Source organism: Hemitrygon akajei, chromosome 30 (assembly GCF_048418815.1).
Source record: "Hemitrygon akajei chromosome 30, sHemAka1.3, whole genome shotgun sequence".
Classification (NCBI taxonomy): domain Eukaryota; kingdom Metazoa; phylum Chordata; class Chondrichthyes; order Myliobatiformes; family Dasyatidae; genus Hemitrygon; species Hemitrygon akajei.
The window spans coordinates 43,174,200-43,188,040 of NC_133153.1; the positions used below are offsets into that span (position 1 = coordinate 43,174,200).

At 47.8% G+C, this 13,841-nt stretch overlaps 1 protein-coding gene across 2 annotated transcripts in view; it reads right to left on the reverse strand.

Moving 5' to 3' along the window:
* The window catches only part of LOC140718698 (aminopeptidase Ey-like), a 60,448-nt gene that overhangs the window by 2,642 nt on the left and 43,965 nt on the right, over nucleotides 1–13,841 (reverse strand). For both annotated transcript variants that reach the window (XM_073032753.1, XM_073032754.1), the window contains exons 13-19: nucleotides 13,043–13,098; nucleotides 10,515–10,662; nucleotides 8,695–8,786; nucleotides 6,649–6,756; nucleotides 4,810–4,977; nucleotides 3,903–4,043; nucleotides 3,694–3,775 (exon numbers count right to left, since the gene is read on the reverse strand). In XM_073032753.1, the coding sequence (XP_072888854.1) occupies nucleotides 3,694–3,775; nucleotides 3,903–4,043; nucleotides 4,810–4,977; nucleotides 6,649–6,756; nucleotides 8,695–8,786; nucleotides 10,515–10,662; nucleotides 13,043–13,098 (795 nt within the window). The remainder of the gene's footprint in view (nucleotides 1–3,693; nucleotides 3,776–3,902; nucleotides 4,044–4,809; nucleotides 4,978–6,648; nucleotides 6,757–8,694; nucleotides 8,787–10,514; nucleotides 10,663–13,042; nucleotides 13,099–13,841) is intronic.

The following is a 13,841-nucleotide window of genomic DNA, read 5'->3' on the forward strand; positions in this document are numbered from 1 at the left end:
CCTCACTGAGAGAGGTCTGTTACAGGAACGGGAGGATATCTCCTCTCACTGAGAGAGCTCGGTACAGGAACACGAGGATATCTCCTCTCACTGAGAGGGGTCTGTTACAGGAACACGAGGATATCTCCTCTCACTGAGAGGGGTCTGTTACAGGAACGGGAGGATATCTCCTCTCACTGAGAGGGGTCTGTTACAGGAACACGAGGATATCTCCTCTCACTGAGAGGGGTCTGTTACAGGAACTGGAGGATATCTCCTCTCACTGAGAGAGGTCGGTACAGGAACACGAGGATATCTCCTCTCACTGAGAGGGGTCTGTTACAGGAACTGGAGGATATCTCCTCTCACTGAGAGAGGTCGGTACAGGAACACGAGGATATCTCCTCTCACTGAGAGGGGTCTGTTACAGGAACACGAGGATATCTCCTCTCACTGAGAGGGGTCTGTTACAGGAACGGGAGGATATCTCCTCTCACTGAGAGGGGTCGGTACAGGAATGGGAGGATATCTCCTCTCGCTGAGAGGGGTCTGTTACAGGATTGGGAGGATATCTCCTCTCACTGAGAGGGGTCTGTTACAGGATTGGGAGGATATCTCCTCTCACTGAGAGAGGTCGGTACAGGAATGGGAGGATATCTCCTCTCACTGAGAGGGGTCTGGTACAGGAATAGGAGGATATCTCCTCTGTCTGAGAGAGGTCGGTACAGGAATGGGAGGATATCTCCTCTCGCTGAGAGGGGTCTGTTACAGGATTGGGAGGATATCTCCTCTCACTGAGAGAGGTCGGTACAGGAATGGGAGGATATCTCCTCTCACTGAGAGGGGTCTGGTACAGGAATAGGAGGATATCTCCTCTGTCTGAGAGGCGTCTGTTACAGGAACACGAGGATATCTCCTCTCACTGAGAGGGATCTGTTACAGGAACGGGAGGATATCTCCTCTCCCTGAGAGAGGTCGGTACAGGAATGGGAGGATATCTCCTCTCACTGAGAGGGGTCTGTTACAGGAACACGAGGATATCTCCCCTCACTGAGAGAGGTCTGTTACAGGAACGGGAGGATATCTCCTCTCACTGAGAGGGGTCTGTTACAGGAACACGAGGATATCTCCTCTCACTGAGAGGGGTCTGTTACAGGAACGGGAGGATATCTCCTCTCACTGAGAGGGGTCTGTTACAGGATCACGAGGATATCTCCTCTCACTGAGAGGGGTCTGTTACAGGAACTGGAGGATATCTCCTCTCACTGAGAGAGGTCGGTACAGGAACACGAGGATATCTCCTCTCACTGAGAGGGGTCTGTTACAGGAACACGAGGATATCTCCTCTCACTGAGAGGGGTCTGTTACAGGAACTGGAGGATATCTCCTCTCACTGAGAGGGGTCGGTACAGGAATGGGAGGATATCTCCTCTCGCTGAGAGGGGTCTGTTACAGGATTGGGAGGATATCTCCTCTCACTGAGAGAGGTCGGTACAGGAATGGGAGGATATCTCCTCTCGCTGAGAGGGGTCTGTTACAGGATTGGGAGGATATCTCCTCTCACTGAGAGAGGTCGGTACAGGAATGGGAGGATATCTCCTCTCACTGAGAGGGGTCTGGTACAGGAATAGGAGGATATCTCCTCTGCCTGAGAGAGGTCGGTACAGGAATGGGAGGATATCTCCTCTCGCTGAGAGGGGTCTGTTACAGGATTGGGAGGATATCTCCTCTCACAGAGAGGTCGGTACAGGAATGGGAGGATATCTCCTCTCGCTGAGAGGGGTCTGTAACAGGATTGGGAGGATATCTCCTCTCACTGAGAGAGGTCGGTACAGGAATGGGAGGATATCTCCTCTCACTGAGAGGGGTCTGGTACAGGAATAGGAGGATATCTCCTCTGTCTGAGAGGCGTCTGTTACAGGAACACGAGGATATCTCCTCTCACTGAGAGGGATCTGTTACAGGAACGGGAGGATATCTCCTCTCCCTGAGAGAGGTCGGTACAGGAATGGCAGGATATCTCCTCTCACTGAGAGGGGTCTGGTACAGGAATAGGAGGATATCTCCTCTCGCTGAGAGGGGTCTGTTACAGGATTGGGAGGATATCTCCTCTCACTGAGAGAGGTTGGTACAGGAATGGGAGGATATCTCCTCTCGCTGAGAGGGGTCTGTTACAGGATTGGGAGGATATCTCCTCTCACTGAGAGAGGTCGGTACAGGAATGGGAGGATATCTCCTCTCACTGAGAGGGGTCTGGTACAGGAATAGGAGGATATCTCCTCTGTCTGAGAGGCGTCTGTTACAGGAACACGAGGATATCTCCTCTCACTGAGAGGGATCTGTTACAGGAACGGGAGGATATCTCCTCTCCCTGAGATAGGTCAGTGAGTATTTTTTTCACAGGGCCGAGAGTCTGGGAGATGGTGATGTATAAATGGACCTGGGTGTCCTTGTACACCAATCTCTGGCCACTGTTATGACCTCAGCCCCCTCCTTTGTGAGAATCGCAAGAGACAGAGAGAGAGAGAGCAGCCTTACAGTTTGGAATGTGGGCTGGTCGCTCAACAAGACAAAAGCCTTGGACATAGCCATTGTCTTGGGAGACACCTTTGTGGAATAAGGAATTGGCCTACATGCAGACCCTCAGGGCAAGGTGAGATGGGTGATGGGGGAAAGATTGCCTCGCCCCCCCAACCCTGATGGACATCGACAACCCTGCCAGTCCAGATAAAAGGTGGGCTGCCGAGGCGGAACCTCAGACGCACCAAGGAGACGCACCGGAAGACACGCTAGAAATCCTGCAACAGCGTTTTGATAGCGACAGCCAGTGGTGGGGTTCGTGTGCGTCTTTTCCTTGCCTGGGATTGGCGACCTCACCACGGAAGAACGGTTTAGCTACAGGGGAGGCCACAGATGAGAGTCCATTCTCCAACGAGACTTCCGACGAACCGAACTCCTACAGGTTGGAAAACCTGTCGGGTAACTGTTTCATTCAATCTCTCTCTCTCTTTCTAACAAAAGTGCACCAACGCGACACCACAACAGACGGCAGCTGGTGGAACTGCAGTGGCCGCAAGTGACTTTCAGATATACAGCGAACAATATATACATTACCCCTAGACAACGATAGAGCTTATTTCTGATTGATTATTACTATACCTGTGCTTTAGATTGAGTTGTGACGACGTATATAATCTGAATGTTTTGTATTAACCATACGTTTGTGCCCCTTTATAAATAAAAACGTTTGAAAATAGTAGCACCAGGCTTCAGCGGACCTATCTATCTTTGCTGGTAAGTCACCCGGTTACTGGGGAACGTAACACCACCAACAGGTGGATACCGAGGTCAGGAATCGGGTGCATTGTTGACAGGAAGTCATTGTCTGACGGTTTCACTAAAGGAGTGAAGATTTCTTCCTGCAGATATACAGATACAAAACAAAATGTCGAGGTGCTAGAAATGCAAAACTAAAAACAGAAAGTTCAAAGTAAATTTATTATCAAAGAACATACTGTTTATATCAACATATACGACCCTGAGATCCATCGTCTTGCAGGCATACTCAGTAAATGCAATAACCAAAACAGAATCAATGAAAGATTGCACCATCAGGGGGAACCGCCATTGCTCAAAAGACAACAAACTGTGCAAATACAAATAGAGAGAAAAAAATAATTATTATAATATCAATAAAATTCTAGAAGCACTAACCTGCTTGAGCTCAAACTCTGTGGAAAATCGCTCCGTGACGCTGGATATTAGTCGCGAGAATGAGAAGGAACCACCGCCATACCTGAAGGAAGGAAGGTTAGCTGTTAACACACTGCTCCTCGCAGAATGCAGTCATGTAGCCCCCACCCTCCTGGAGGTACAACTCCAAACCTCTGGCCACGGATCGTTCGGGACACCAAGATACTCACTGCTGGAAAATGGTTTTCCAGTTTGCTCTGATGAAGTCCCATGTCAAAGACTGACCAACTACATTTCGGGCAATGGCAGAGAGGGTGGAGGTGGCATCTTGCTTCCGGATCTTGTTTGGATCCAGAGAATACTGCAGGTACCTGGATCAAAGCAAAGGGAAGGAAGATGAAATACAAGTAAAGGCAGGAGCTCCCATTCCCATTCCGATATGTCAGTCCATGGCCTCCTCTACTGCCACAATGAGACCAAACTCAGGTTGAAGGAGCAACACCTTATATTCCATCTGGGTAGCCTCCAATCTATTAACATGTAATTTAACTTCTCTCTCTCCCCCATTTTCCATTCCCCATTCTGGCTCCCCTCTCACCTCTTTTCTTCTCCCCTCCTGCCCGTCACCTCCCTCTGGTGCTATGACTCCCTCCACCTCTGCAGAGAGAAACTGTTGTTTAGCTCTTTACATGTGTATGGTTAAACTTGAACTTGAAGCATGGTTCACTGTCCTCTCCTATCAGATTCTTTTCTCTTCAGCCCTTTGCCTCTTCCGTCTATCACTGCCGAGCTTCTTAATTCATCCCTTCCCTCCACACACACCTACCTTCCCCCTCACCTATTACCTGCCAACCTGTATTCCTCCCTCTCCCCCACCATCTTATTCTGCTTCTTCCCCCTTCCTTTCCAGCCCTGATGAAGGGTCTCAGCTCAAAATGTTAACTGTTTATTCCTCTCTCTAGATGTTGCTTGATCTGCAGAGTTCCTCCAGCATTTTGTGCATGTTACGTCCAGTCCAGCTGTAATAAGGAGAGTCCTGGAATAATTCTGGGGGGTGTGGGGGCTGTTTCCCAGCAGGACTCAGAACTCTGCCTGCGAGCGGCATTGCCCGGGCTGCCCCCCACCCCCGATCCTCACCGGTTCAGCAGCCATGGTTGTTTGGTGCAGGCCAGAGCTACTCGTAATTTTTCAGACTCTGTGGCTATTGTGGCATTCTTGAACTTATTCCAGGCAAAGTCCCACTCCTTCTCTCCGCCTGAGGCTATAGCATTGCAATAGACCGCCGACTTCAGGTTCAATGGGATCCTGCATTATGAAAGCATTAGAGATGAGAGTAATGTGATTTATGTCACACATTATTGGATATGCTTAGTGCAGAGGTTGATAGGTTCTTGATTTTCATTTACAGACACAGCGTCCCTTCCAGCCCTTGAAGCTGCATTGCCCAAAATCCCGACAACCCCGATTTAACCCAAACCTGGGACAATTTACGATGACCAATTAACTTACCCAGACTGTATAAAGAAACAAGAGGATGTGGAGAAAACCCACGCGTGTACTCTAACACCCCGAGCTGTAATAGTGTCACGCTCGCCGTGGCATTGTAAGGGCATCAGAGGTCACCATGAGAAGGCAGGAGACTGGTGTTGAGAAGTATAATGGAATGGTGGATGAGCTGAATGGCCTAATTCTGCTCTTACGTCTATGGTCGAAGTTGTGCCGATGTACCGTGGAGTGCATTCTAACTGTTGTCTCACCATTTGGTCCGGAGGAGCCACTGCACAGGATCGAAAAAAGCTGCAAAGTTTTTAAACTCAGCCAGCTCCATCGGGGCACTGGCCTCCCCAGCATCGAGACACCTTCAAAAGCCAATGGCTCATAAAGGCGGAATCCATCATTAAGGATCCTCGTCACCCAGAACACGGCCTCTTCTCAAGGAGAAGCAACAGAAGTCCGAAGACACACACTCAACGTTTCAGGAACAGTTTGCCAAACCCCCACCCTGCCAAAAGATTTCTGAATGGACAATGAGCACCTGTATACTACCTCACTACTTTCTCTTCTTTAAAAAATTTATTCTCTTTTGGAACTATTTAATTTAATTGTTTATGTAGTTACTGGAATTTACAGTTTTTATTGTTATGCATTGCACTGTACTGCTTCCTCAAAACAAGAAATTTCATGACATGTGCCAGTGATATTAAACCTGATTCTGAATTTCACCACAAGCTTTTCATTCACTTCCAGGCACTCAAGGCTGTCTGTCCCTTTTCCTCAACAGTAAAACATCACAGCACATCTTCCAAATTGAATGTTTACAACTTCAAAAGAAATGTTAAATTACAATTCCTGAAAGTGAGGTACAAAGTGTCTTAAAGAACAGTTTTGGTGAATTGCCCTTCAAGAATCAAAGTATTGAGTACTGGAGATGGGATGTTATGTTGAAGTTGTATAAGACACTGGTGAGGCTAATTTGGAGTATTTGTGCAGTTCTGATCACCCAGGAAAGATCTCAATAAGTTTGAAAGTGTGCAGAGAAAATTTACAAGGATGTTGCTGGGATTTGAGGACCAGAGTGATGGGGGAAGGTTGAATAGTTTAGAACTTTATTCCCTGGAGCACAGGAGAATGAGGAGAAATTTAATAGAGGTATACAAAAATATGAGGGGTATAGGTAGGGTAAATGTAAGCAGGCTTTTTCCACTGAGGGTTGGTGAGACAAGAACTAGAGCTCATCGGTTAAGGGTGAAAGGTGAAATATTTAAGGGCAACATGAGGGGGAATTGCTTCACTCAGAGTGTGGAATGAGCTGCCAGTGGAAGTGATGGATACGAGCTTGATTTCAGCAGTTAAGGGGAATTCAGATAGGTATGTGGATGGGAGAGTTGTAGGCTATGGTCGATGCGACTAGGCCACAGTCCCACAATGACATTTAATTAGCCGCATAGATATTTCCTTTTCATCTAAAACACTTACTTATTATCGCCTGAATTCATCCAGTCCCTGAAAAACTCCTCTGCTGTCTTCTGACACTCCTCGTGTCCGTAGGAGCAAGCCACGCTCATGGCATTGATTTCATTGTACCTGAGAAGAGAAAGAAGCTGTTCACTGTGACGATGGAGACAGAGAGCAACCCACAGCTGTTTCCAGACCTGACAAGATGCAGTTGCCTTCACATGAAAGACAAAGCAATGGTTTGGAGTGATTTATTTATTTATTGAGATACAGCGCAGAGTAGGCCCTCCTGCATTCATAGAAACATAGAAAACCTACAGCACAATACAGGCTCTTCGGCCCACAAAGTTGTGCCGAACATGTCCCTACCTTAGAAATTACTAGGCTTACCTATAGCCCTCTATTTTACTAAGCTCCATGTACCTACCTAAAAGCCTCTTAAAAGACCCTATCGTATCCGCCTCCAACACCTTTGCCAGCAGCCCATTCCATGCACTCACCACTCTCTGAGTAAAAAACTTACTCCTGACATCTCTTTTGTACCTACCCCCCAGCACCTTAAACCTGTGTCCTCTCGTGCTAGCCATTTCAGCCCCGGGGAAAAGCCTCTGACTATCCACACGATCAATGCCTCTCATCATCTTATCCACCTTTATCAGGTCACCTCTCATCCTCCTTCGCTCCAAGGAGAAAAGGCCGAGTTCACTCAACCTATTCTCATAAGGCATGCTCCCCAATCCAGGCAACATCCTTGTAAATCTCCTCTGCACCCTTTCTATGGCTTCCACATCCTTCCTGTAGTGAGGCAACCAGAACTGAGCACAGTACTCCAAGTGGGGTCTGACCAGGGTCCTATGTAGCTCAACATTACCTCTCAGCTCCTAAATTCAATTCCACGATTGATAAAGGCCAATACACCATATACCTTCTTAACCACAGAGTTATTGACCCGTTCCTGTTCTTAACCTCCACCCACAGAGACTCTGTGGACAATCCCTCAATGACGTCCACCTTTTCTGCAGCCGTGACACTATCTCTGATCAACAGTACCACGCCCCCACCTCTTCTGCCTCCCTCCCTGTCCACACTGACCAGCAATCCCCCAGTTTAACCCTGGCCTAATCACAGGACAATTTACAATCACCAATTAACCTACCAGTCTGTATGTCTTTGGACTGTGGGAGGAAACCAGAGCACCCATTGGAAACCCACACAGTCACAGGGAGAATGGACAATCTTCTTACAGGCAGCGGCAGGAATCGAACCCAGGTCACTGGTGTTGTGAGACATTGCGATATGGGCCAAATTCGTGCAAATGGGACTGACTTAGATGGGGATCTTGCCCAAGGTGCATCAGCTGAACTGAGGGATCAGTTCTGTGGGGGACGGGAACCAGAGCAATAGTGGGGTTACAAACAGAGACAGTGTGTAGCGACACTTCTAGCAAGGACAGGCTGATGATAGGGCAAAATTACAGGCAATAGGATGAGTTGCAATGCACAAGGTGAACACAGGACTGAAGGTGTTGTATCTGAATGCACACCGTATACAGTATAAGGTGATGAACTTGTAGCACAGTTACAGATGGACATGTATGATGTTGTGGGCATCACTGAATTATGGCTGAAAGAAGATTATAGCTGAGGGCTTAATGTCCAAGGATACATTGTATTGAAAGGGCAAGCAGGAAGGCAGAGGGGGTGGGGTGGCCCTGTTGGTAACAAAACATCCTTTCCACATTCATTCTATTGAGGCCTTTTACCATTCGATAGATTTCAATTAGGTCACCTCATTCTTATAAATTCTAGTGAATACAGGCCCAGAGCCATCAAACACTCTTCATATGACAAGCCTCTCAATCCTGGAATCATTCTCGTGAATCTCCTTTGAATGTTCCCCACTTGAGGGCTCTCCCAGCACATTCCAAATCAAGCAACACATTTCACTATACGTTTTGATATTTTAATATACATAGGACAAATCAAGCTAATCTAATATTTACCCGCAGAAGCAACACAGCAAGTGCCTCCCTGTTAAGTCAGCAGGCAAACCAAAGCTGATACTTACTGGTCCATATGACCTTCCAATGGCTGTGTCCAGTTCTGAGTAATCATTCTGAAGTGATCATACAAAGGGGTCACCTGCTGGAGCATGTATTTCTGTGTGTAAATAAAGAAATTCTTAGTCAGAAAACATACCCTGTCCTTCAAACGGCAACTCCTACAACAGACACTCTGAATTAGATGAAGTCTGTCACACTCCTGAGCATTTCTCAGCAGCCACTGACCTTGTGCTCCCTGTTAACAATGCAGAGCCCTACCCAGGGTGTTCCAAAACAAGGAGCAAATACCCCAAAGGCTCAGTGCTCCTCGGACGATAAGGAAGACATTAGTTCTCAGCCATGTAAATGAGCTGGCATGGAAGTATCCATATTAAACATCGGACTTGTGCCCGAGAGACCAGAGGGAGAGATTAAAATTATTTGTGAACATTTTACAGACATTTTTAATCTCTCCCTCTCCCAGTGTAGAGAGCCCTCTGGCTTCAAATTATCCACCACCGTCCCTGTAGCTAGAAAGACCAAGGTAAGATGCCTAAACGACTGGTGTCCTGTCGCACTCACCTCAATAATAAGCAAATGCTTTGAGAGGATGGTTAAGGACTACATCTGCAGCTTGCTACCACCCAAACTGGACCCCCTACAATTTGCCTACTGACATAACAACCGACAGATGACCCAATAGCCACTGCTCTACATACCGTCCTCACACAGCTGGAGAAGAAGGATGCTTATGTGAGAATGCTGTTCTTGGATTACAGTTCAGCATTCAAAACCATAATTCCATTCAGGCTCGACAGGAATCTCAGAGACCTCGGCCTTCACCCTGCCTTGTGGATCCTGGACTTCCTGTCAGATCACCAGCAAGTGGTAAGAGTGGGCTCCCTCACCTCCACCCCTCTGACAGACAACACAGGTGTCCCTCAGGGCTGTGTCCTAAGCCCCCCTCCTTTACCCTCTGTACACCCATCTGCTAATTAAATTTGCTGACGATACTACATTGATTGGCCTAATCTCAAACAATAACGAGGTGGCCCACAGGGAAGAAGTCATCTCTCTGACACAGTGGTGTCAAGAAAACAACCTCTCCCTCAATGTCGCAAATACAAAGGAGCTGGTTGTGGAGTACAGGAGGAATGGAGACAGGTTAACCCCTATTGACATCAATGGATCTGGGTTTGAGAGGGTGAACAGCTTTAAATTCCTCGGCATCCACATCACTGAGGTCCTCACCTGGTCTGTACACACCAGCTGTGTGGTGAGAAAGGCACAACAGCATCTCTTTCACCCCAGACTGTTGAGGAAGTTTGGTATGGGTCCCCAAATCCTAAAAACTTTCTACAGGGGTACAATTGAGAGCATCCTGACTGGCTGCATCACTGCCTGGTATGGGAACTGTACCTCCCGTAATCACAGGACTCTGCAGAGAGTGGTGCAGACAGCCCAGCACATCTGTAATTGTGAACTTCCCATGATTCAGGATACTTACAAGGAAGGATGTGTAAAAAGCGCCTATAGGATCATTGGGGATTCGAGTCACCCCAACCACAATCTATTCCAGCTGCTACCATCTGGGAGACAGTACCGCAGCATAAAAGCCAGGACTAACAGGCTCCGGGACAGCTTTTTCTGCCAGGCCATCAGACTGATGAACTCACACTGATCTGAGTGTATTTCTATATTACATTGACTGTTCTATTTATTACAGATTATTATAAATTACTATGACATTGCACATTTATATGGAGATGTAACGTAAAGATTTTTACACCTCATGGATGTAAGAAATAAAGGCCACTGTATGAACCTTGTCCTCAGGAGTCCTTACCTGCATGTTCCCAAAGACGTCGCTGCGGTCCAGCATGACCCTCAGGTAGGCCAGGTTGTTGAGGGCAGCTTCCCATGGGATGTACTCCCGCTCCTTTGTCAGGTACCTGGTTGTTTCCAGCGCTGACGTGGTATTGCGGTACTCAGCCCTGCGAATGACACAGAACACCCCTCAATGGACGCGGTTTCTGAACTTGGCCAGCATGATGCTTGTCAGCCCTTACTACAGAGAGTGAAGACTGTTTGGTCTGTGTCAGGTACTCAAACAGCATCTAGAGTCTGATGACCTCTGAGTTTCCCTAGCTTTCAGAAACATCCAAGGAAGGCAGACATGAGGTGAGAGGGATAGTAAACCAGCCATGGCGGAACGGTGGAGCACACTCGATGGACCGAATGGCCTAATTCTGCTCCTTATGAAATGAGAATCTGGAGAGCCAATTGACAGTTCCGCCAAGGAGTCAGGCTTTGGAACAAACTTGGTCAAAGCAAATTTATTATCAAAGATCTCCGTATTCTACCTGAAGATTCATTTTCTTACAGGCATTCACAGGGAAATAAAGAAAGACTATGGAATTTATGAAAACTATACATAATGCATGCTGGTATTTATTTATTCCTGCACATTTTATTCCATATCATCCTTTAATCTCTAAATTTATTAAGATTTTTAGAGATTAATTTGGATTTACTAGGATTTTAGAGTGGCCACTTTGTTTGGAAAAGGAGGTACGTGCTCGTGGTTTTCTGCTGACCGGCTGACTGAGCTGGAGCAGCAGAAGGTTACACGTGGTTCCACTCCTGAACACGCTCGTATCAAATAACGTGGCCACTGAGCTTTGTGACAAAGTGGAAGGTACAAGTGGTTTGTGACGCGAGTCTGCAGGTGGGCTTGACCCGGGGGCTCGGATAAGGCCGCTGAACATCTGAGTGTGGACGGGCACGTCTGGAACTTGCGTGGCACGAGCAACGTCAGCCCAAGTCACGGTGTGGCGTTTAGCGTGACACTGTTACAGCTCGGGGCAGGGGAGTTCAATCCTGACGTGCTCTGCAAGGAGTCTGTACGCCCTCCCCCCTTGACCGCGTGGGTTTCCTCCCACAGCCCAAAGATGGACCGGTTGGTAGGTTAATTGGTCATTGTAAATTGTCCCTGTGATTCGGCTGGGGTTAAATCGGGGTTGCTGCGTGGTGTTCTACAGAATAAAAGTCCAGGTTGTGCACTATCCGTGAAGCGTAATTCGGTGGGTGGGCCTCTTTTTCCTGCATTGCCACCAAGTCTCTGACCACACGTTACCTGGTTGGTGCGGTTAAATTCTGCTTGGTAAGCAGCCCCTGGCCAATAATGGTAGGTGACCCAGCAAAGACCTGCAGGCTCACTTTCCTGGGCTCTTTACCACTCAGGTTCATTGTGGCCACACACTGAAATCTGTGAGGGCACTCATTATAAAGAATGTCGCAATATCCCTTTGGAAAGCATTTTCAATGACATTATATGAAAAATGCTCTATCATTACAACTGTGGGCTTTTCCCACCATATCCCTGTGTGCGTTGGTCACTGACAACTTTCTTGTGCCTACGATTTGCTGCTCTGCCGCAAAGTCTCTTTGAGGGTTAGTGACCTTGAAGAAATTTAAATCTTCTCTTCGACGGGAGTTCAGTAAGACTCTCTCACTGCTCCCCCTCTGATATCTGCTGCCCTCTGATTCAACCATGTGCTCACCCAGAGCCAACACCACAGCCACCAGCCCCTCCTGGGGATTTCTCTCCTATCAGATTCCTCCCTTCACCTTTCACCCCCACCCTGCTTCTCCCATCACCTTCCAGACAGCCTCCTCATCTCACCCCACCCTTTTATTCTGACATCCTCCTCCTTCCTTCCCAGCCCTGAAGGCGGCTCTCGGCCCGAAATGTCAATTGTTTGTTCATCTCCATAGACGCTGCCCGACTTGCTGAGTTCCTCCAGCATTTTGTGTGTGTTGCTTTGGATTTTCAGCATCTGCAGAATCTCTTGTTTATCAATTTCACTGTTTGCATCAACATACTCATGAGAATTAAATCAGAAAGCAATCATTTGCAAGTTCCTTGTCATTTTTTTGCCTGTTTATATATAGTATTTTGTAAATTCTATTGTATCTTTTTTCCAGTAAATGCCTACAAGAAAATGAATCTTGGAAGTTTACGGTAACACCTATGAACTTTAATAATAAATTTATCTTGAACTTTGAGGACGTGCAGGCTGCGTGCGCGGGGGACGGTGGGAAGGTGATGTCTGTGTGCGGCGGGGGGCGGGGGGGGGAATCCGCATGCAAACCACTGCTGGGCACGTTATATATTGCTTGGCACCGAGGAAATGAAAACTGTTTGCTGCTCCTCTGTCTCAGCTCAAATAGTGTCCACACCTGGATTCAGACATCATAGACCCTTTCTCCACAATCATACTTATTTCACAGAATGCAGCATCCGATAGTATCAGACTTTATTACTTCGTTTGACTGCTCTGATTTCACACACTCAACCTGTAACCAGCTTACCTTGCGAGATTGAAAGAGTCATCAATTATCTGGGCTCTGTTTAATACCGGTATAACCTAGAAAATAAAACAAAAACACTTCCTTTGAAAGGTACAGTGACTGCCCAGAGCTAGAGACTGTTCAGTTACAGTATGAACGGCTCCATCTTGTAGTGTAGTGAGAGGTGATCACGGCACTGACCACTGGCAGTGTGGTGAGAGGTGATCACGGCACTGACCACTCGCAGTCTAGTGAGAGGTGATCACGGCACTGACCACTCGCAGTCTAGTGAGAGGTGATCACAGCACTGGCCTGTGGCAGTGTAGTGAGAAGTGGGTGTGGCACTGACCACTGGCAGTGTGGTGAGAGGTGATCACGGCACTGGCCTGTGGCAGTGTAGTGAGAAGTGGGCGTGGCACTGACCACTGGCAGTGTAATGAGAGGTGATCACGGCACTGACCACTGGCAGTGTAGTGAGAGGTGATCACAGCACTGACCACTGGCAGTGTAGTGAGAGGAAGGCGTGGCACTGACCACTGGCAGTGTAGTGAGAGGTGATCACGGCACTGACCACTGGCAGTGCAGTGAGAGGTGATCACAGCACTGACCACTGGCAGTGTGGTGAGAGGTGATCACGGCACTGACCACTGGCAGTGTAGTGAGAGGAGGGCGTGGCACTGACCACTGGCAGTGTATTGAGAGGTGACCCCGGCACTGACCACTGGCAGTGTGGTGAGAGGTGATCACAGCACTGACCACTGGCAGTGTAATGAGAGGTGATCACGGCACTGACCACTGGCAGTGTAGTGAGAGGTGATCA